Raw genomic sequence first — 6465 nt, 5'->3', positions numbered from 1 at the left:
AAAAAAAAAAAAAAAGAACCAGGAAAAAAAATAAAGAAATAAAAAAATAAAATTTCCAGATAATAAAGTAAAAATGTTACAGTTTCACTGTTGAAATTTCTAGACCATGCACCAAAGTCATTTAACATATTGTAATTGATTAAATAATAAGCATTCTTTCTTATTAAAAGATTTCTAATTCATATTTATTAAAATTAAAGTTAGCTGGGAGGCCAAGGAGCCTCAGGAATTCGCCTCAGGAGCTCAGGAATTCGATAAAAAGCAGAAAAACTAGTTGGGCTACTTAGTAATGCACACCCATAATCCCAGCTACTCAAGAGGCTGAGGCAAGAGGATTGCTTGAGCCCAAGAGTTTGAAGTTGCTGTGAGCTCAGATGCCCCGGCACTCTACCCAGTGGGACACAGAGAGATACTGTCTCAAAAATAAGTAAATTAATTAATTTAATTTAATTTAGGGTCATGTCTAACAAAACAGAGATTTAGAAAGTATCCAATTCATTTAAATTATAATTCTCTCTCTCTCTCTTTTTTTTTAAATAAATGCTTTCCTTGGCATAAAAACATACCTAGAAGAGCACAAGAAATTTCACATTGCACCATCATTCAAATAATAATTATACTTTAAGGATATTTATGATAAACGTATTTAAAAATAAGTATTTCAACAACATTAAACAAGCTTCCAAAAGGTTTCCAAAAATGGGAACCTTTCTGAAACTGAATTAAAGAGTGATTTACTAAGCTTCCATATGTCAGACATCATTCTATTTACTCAATTTCAGATGAGTAAGGGCGGACCCTTCTCCTAACAGAGATCATAATTTAGTGTTAAGAGACATTCCAAATCCCCCTTCCACAGAAGTACATACCAGGCTGTCATTTTTCCTTCTGTTTCTTGGGAAGCCACTCCATTCTCTCGCCCCTTTTCTCCTCCCCCATCTGCCCTTCTCTCATTCTCTGCTCTCTTGTCTTTTTCTCATCTCTTCCCCCCACTTTCTTCCCTTTCACTAATATAAAATAAACTTCCACTTTTATATTCTTTAAAAACAAAAAAAGTGCAGGGTGGTGCCTGTGGCTCAGTCAGTAGGGCTCTGGCCCCATATAGTGAGGGTGGTGGGTTCGAACCCAGCCCCAGTCAAACTGCAACAAAAAATAGCTGGGCATTGTGGCAGGCACCTGTAGTCCTAGCTACTCAGGAGGCTGAGGCAAGAATCGCCTATGCCCAAGAAATGGAGGTTGCTGTGAGCTGTGACGCCACAGCACTCTACCAGAGGGTGATAGAGTGAGACTCTATCTCTTAAAAAAAAAAAAAAAAAATAGGGCGGCGCCTATGGCTCAAAGGAGTAGGGTACCAGCCCCATATACCGGAGATGGTGGGTTCAAACCCAGCCCCAGCCAAAAACTACAAAAAAAAAAAGTGCATACCTGCATTTTCTGTTTGATATTAACTGGGCAAGCAGACGCATTCTTTTTTTCATCCAATTTTGAAGTAACATCTTCCTTCCGAACAATCACCTGCTTTATTGATGGGCGTTCTGTTTCTTTGCATCTTTGAGATCTATATGCATCAATGCTTCAGGAGATAAGTTAAACTTTATTAGAAATCCAGCAACACACAGAGCACTATCCTTTATTGAACATAACAGCAAAATTTGATATGTATCAACAGAATGGAAATGCTACTTGGTGAAAGACCGCCTGACAAAGTTATTCCAAAAATTTATACAGATGAATTATTAGTAATATTATGGTTAACACAACTTACATCAGTCTAAACCATGACCCTTAGTGAGTGAATGCCTTTCAGAAAAGTTCTTACCTATACAGAAGATCCCGATCTTCAGAACCAATGCTATCAGCAGACTCAGCTCGAGGGACACGGGTTCTTTGGAATTTTCCTGGTTTTGGACTTTCATCACTTATGCTGCTAGTGTCTTTCAATTCCAGCTTAGGTAAGGAAACTAAGCTCTACAGGGAAACACATCAGATATTAGCAGATTTTAGAATATTTAACATTGATTCCAAATAACAATTAATTTAATTCTGAGAGAATAAATGACTTCTCCATTATTAGGAAATAAACATCCAATAAGTTGACCGATTCATCATAAAAACAAAGCAAACTAAAGTGCCAAAAATATAAGTGACTATATAAAAGTACAAAGACAGCTGAAAGTTTTTAAAAATTGCTGATTCAATCACTCTCCAGAACTGCAGTTACTCAATTTAGGGTAAAAGCCACTAGTAACAGTAGTTACCTCTCAATAAATGTTAATTATATATGTCTAATGCTAAATACAAATATGATTTGATATTTACATCAACCCATGTTATAGTTACTATTAATAGCCTCTTTTAACAGATGAGGGACTATAGCACAGAAAGTTTAAATAACCTAATTGATAAACAGTCAGTAAATGGCAGAACCAAAATATAAGCCCAAATGTCTGCCTTTTAAACCATGTTACCATTTTATCTAATGTCAAAAAAATCCCATTGAGAAGTTTTATGAGCTCTTTTAAGAAAACTGACATCTGCATTTAAGAAATGCAGATCAAAACCACTCTGGGGTATCATCTAATTCCAGTGAGATTAGCCCATATCACAAAGTCCGAAATCTGCAGATGCTGGTGTGGATGTGGAGAAAAGGGAACATCTCTACACTGCAGGTGGAATTGCAAACTAATACAACCTTTAGGGAAAGAAGTAAGGAAAATTCTTAAAGAACTAAAAGTCGACCTTTCTTTGATCCCACAATTCCATTACTAGGTATCTACCCAAATGAACAAAAATCCTTTTACCACAAAGACATTTGCACCAGAATGTTTTTGGCAGCTCAATTCACAATTGCCAAGTTGTGGAAGCAACCCAAATGCCTACCAACCCAGGAATGGATTAACAAACAGTGGCATATATACACTACAGAGTACTATTCAGCCATAAGAAAAGATGGAGACTTTACATCTTTTATGTTTACCTAGATGGAGCTGAAACACATACTTCTTAGTAAAGTATGGCAAGAATGGAAACAAAAAATAACCAATGTACTCAATGCTAATATGAAACCAATATATAAACAACCACATGCACACATAAATGATAGAACACAAATACAATCTAGCAAGGGGTTAGGGGGAGAAAAGTGAGGGGAGTGGGGAGAAAGGAGGGTGAGTGACAGGTTCTCAATGTGCACTATGTGTGGTGTTCAGCGCAGCCCCTAGGTGAAGGACTCAACTACAACTTGAACTTTATCTTCGAATCAAAACCAATGTAATCCAAAAATTTGTACCATCATATTAATTGGGAAAAAAAAGTCTATCAGATATTATATTTTTCATTACAAAGAAGAAATTGCCATCAGGTTTGTAAAATCCCCTTGGCTACAAAGTGCAAATGCCCATATGCCAATAAAAAAGGGAGGGTCAGAAAAGGGGATCCCAATACTACTTAGTTTATTTATGTCACAGGGCCTATTTTCATTTAGTTTTCTGTGTAGTTGCTAAGACATTTCTAGTTATCACACACGTTTATTTTTTTCTTACCTCTGGACTTACCACACCAACTGTCTGTGCTAAAGGAGCAAGCAGAGACATGGAGGAGATGTTCAAGGCATCTTCCTCTTCGTTGCTTTCTGCTTCTGCTTGATCCATCTCCTCCTGGCTCTTTTCTACATCTAGTTCACTTTCTTGTAGGACATCACTGAAGATGTCATTAATTACTTTCGAACTATTAATATCATCATCATCCACATTCATCTCAATTTCACGTACCACTTCTGAAAAATATTTTAAAATAGGTGAATATTGTGATTCAGACCTTTTTAAGAATTAAAGGTGTAACAGAGAAGATCTAATATTTATATGCTTACTAAATAAATGGGGGAGTGTTTTTAAAAAGTACTTGTTAGGCTTAGCACCTGTAGCACAGTGGTTACAGCACTGGCCATATACACCCAGGCTGGTAGGTTAGAACCCAGCCCAGGCCAGCTAAACAACAATGACAACTGCAACAAAAAAATAGCTGGGTTTTGTGGCTGGCACCTATAACATGAGTTACTTGGGGGGCTGAGGTAAGAGAATTGCTTAAGCCCAAGAGTTGGAGGTTGCTGTGAGCTGTGATGTCATAGCACTCTACCAAGATCAACAAAGTGAGACTCTGTCTCAAAAAAAAAGTACATGTTGGGTGGTGCCTGTGGCTCAGTGAGTAAGGCGCCAGCCCCATATACCAAGGGTGGTAGGTTCAAACCTAGCCCCAGCCAAACTATAAGAAAAAAAATAGCCAGGCATTGTGGCAGGCACCTGTAGTTCCAGCTACTGGGGAGGCTGAGGCAAGGGAATCACCTAAAGCCCAGGAGTTGGAGGTTGCTGTGAGCTATGATTCCACAGCACTCTACCAAGGGCTGCATAGTGAGACTCTCTGTCTAAAAAAAAAAAAAAAATTAAAAAAAAAAAAAAAAAGGACGTGTTAAACAAAACAAGAAAATACTACTAATATATTTTCAAAGTTTCAATACATTTTCTAAGGTTGGGTCTATTAAAAGCTGATTCAATGTTTTGGGTTTAAGTAAGAGTATTAAGTCAAAACTCAAATTGCAGGATAAGAGCCTAAAGCAGGAGTCCTCAAACTTTTTTAACAGGGGGCCAGTTCACTGTCCCTCAGACCATTGGAGGACTGGACTGTGGGCCCCGGGATAAGTCAGCTGCTAAGCAGAATAGGCAGCAGTGGTAAAAACACCTGGCGGGCCGGATAAATGTCCTTGGCGGGTCACATGTGGCCCACAGGCCGTAGTTTGAGGATACCTGGCCTAAAGCTTCAGACTTTCACAAAGCATTCTTTCAAACCATGTTTTTTCTATTGCTGAGAGCTACCCTTTCACATAGCAGTCAATAAAAGGAATCTATATCATTTAGGGCAGGGTTCACTAATCAGCTTCAGGGGCTGTTAAACCCCTCTACCCATATATGCAGAATGTGGGGGTCAGCACCCTTCCTCTCCCTGTCAGTGAGAATCTTAACCAGAGTTTCACAGGTGCCTACGACCTAATGGAAACTGTTAGTAGTAGTATCACATGTTTATAGAAGCTAGAGTACATTCTGGTAAAAAAAAAAAAAAAAGAGAGAGAGAGAAAGAGAGAAAGAGAATTATAAAAACACAAGATACTATATCACTATATATCATTTCTTATAATGTATATAGAATTAATAAGAAATAAAGAATAAGACCAACCAGTCCGTTGCTCAATCTTTGGGTCTGATGTTACTTTTAAGGACTTTTCCTCTTCCAAATACAATGTTATTTTCAAAGGGCTAGACTTTGTCATTTTGCATTCATTGAAACCTAAAAAAATTTTAAGAAAGACTATATTAATATAAGAATCTATAATTTTCAAAAAAAAAGAATCTATAATTTTCTAGTTAAAGCTTCTTATGTGTCCTTTTTTCTGATTATAAAATTATGCATTTATATTAAAGTATTTAAACACAGAAATGCATAGAAACTCTATCCAAAAAAACCTGCTCTCACTTAACTTTCCCATCTCTCTCTTCCTCCCAACAAGAGAGAAAAGGGAGAACAAAATAATACATGTACCAGATTATTGTTTGTTTTTCCAGTTCCCCCTCATGTATGTATATGTATAATCATTTTGTTTTATGGTCATATTCCACATCCTACTCTATACTTTGTTTTTCACTTTAGAAAAAAAATTGCCAGTAAAATCATCCAAAAATTAGGGGTAGGCCAGGTATTGAGGCTCTAAACCTAGCCATAAGCCTAGCACTCTGAGGCCAGGTATAGAGGCTCTAAACCTAAACATAAACCTCGCACTCTGAGAAGCCTAAATGGGAGGAACCTCTCAGCTCAGGAGTTGGAGCAAGAGACAGACCCTACCTCTACTAAAAATATGAAAATTACATTTGAAACCAGCCCATCTCAAAATAGCCGAGTGTTCTGGTGAGTCCCTACAGTCCTAACTACTTGGGAGGCTGAAGCAAGAGGATCACTTGAGCCCAAAAGTTTGTGGTTGCTGTGAGCTATGATGCCAGAGCACTCTACTCACATTGATATACTCACTCTGTCTCAAAGGAAAAAAAAAGAAAGAAAAATTAGGTGTGCACTGTGGCAAGCACCAGCTACTCAAGAGGCTGAAGTAGGAGAATAACTTGAACCTAGGAGTTCAACGTTGCTGTGAAGCAGTCTGATGCAATAGCACTTTAGCCTGAGCAACAGAGTGAGATTCTGTCTTCAAAAAAAAAGAAAAAAGGCTTGGCCCCCGTCACCCAGTGGTTATAATGCCAGCCACATGCACTGAGGGTAGTGGGTTCAAACCTGGCCCAGGTCAACTAAACAACAATGACAACTGCAACAATAAAGTAGCCAGGCATTGTGGTGGGCACCAGTAGTCCCAGCTACTTGGGAGGCTGAGGCAAGAGAATCACTTAAGCCTAAGAGTTTGAGGTTGCTGTG

The 6465-nt window shown here is 38.1% G+C and overlaps 1 protein-coding gene across 3 annotated transcripts in view; it reads right to left on the bottom strand.

Annotated features, from left to right (window-relative positions):
* The window catches only part of ANLN (anillin actin binding protein), a 78713-nt gene that overhangs the window by 28636 nt on the left and 43612 nt on the right, over positions 1–6465 (bottom strand). The window contains exons 9-12 of one of the 3 annotated variants that reach the window (XM_003788587.2): positions 5227–5337; positions 3543–3775; positions 1820–1968; positions 1426–1573 (exon numbers count right to left, since the gene is read on the bottom strand). In XM_003788587.2, coding sequence (XP_003788635.1) covers positions 1426–1573; positions 1820–1968; positions 3543–3775; positions 5227–5337 — 641 coding nt within the window. The remainder of the gene's footprint in view (positions 1–1425; positions 1574–1819; positions 1969–3542; positions 3776–5226; positions 5338–6465) is intronic. The other 2 variants (XM_003788588.2, XM_012804369.1) reach the window with 2 other exon arrangements.

Source organism: Otolemur garnettii, unplaced genomic scaffold (assembly GCF_000181295.1).
Source record: "Otolemur garnettii isolate 467f Iridium unplaced genomic scaffold, OtoGar3 scaffold00028, whole genome shotgun sequence".
NCBI classification, from domain to species: Eukaryota; Metazoa; Chordata; class Mammalia; order Primates; family Galagidae; genus Otolemur; species Otolemur garnettii.
Note: the sequence above shows the minus strand (reverse complement) of the source record. Positions and strands in the feature narration are given on the sequence as shown.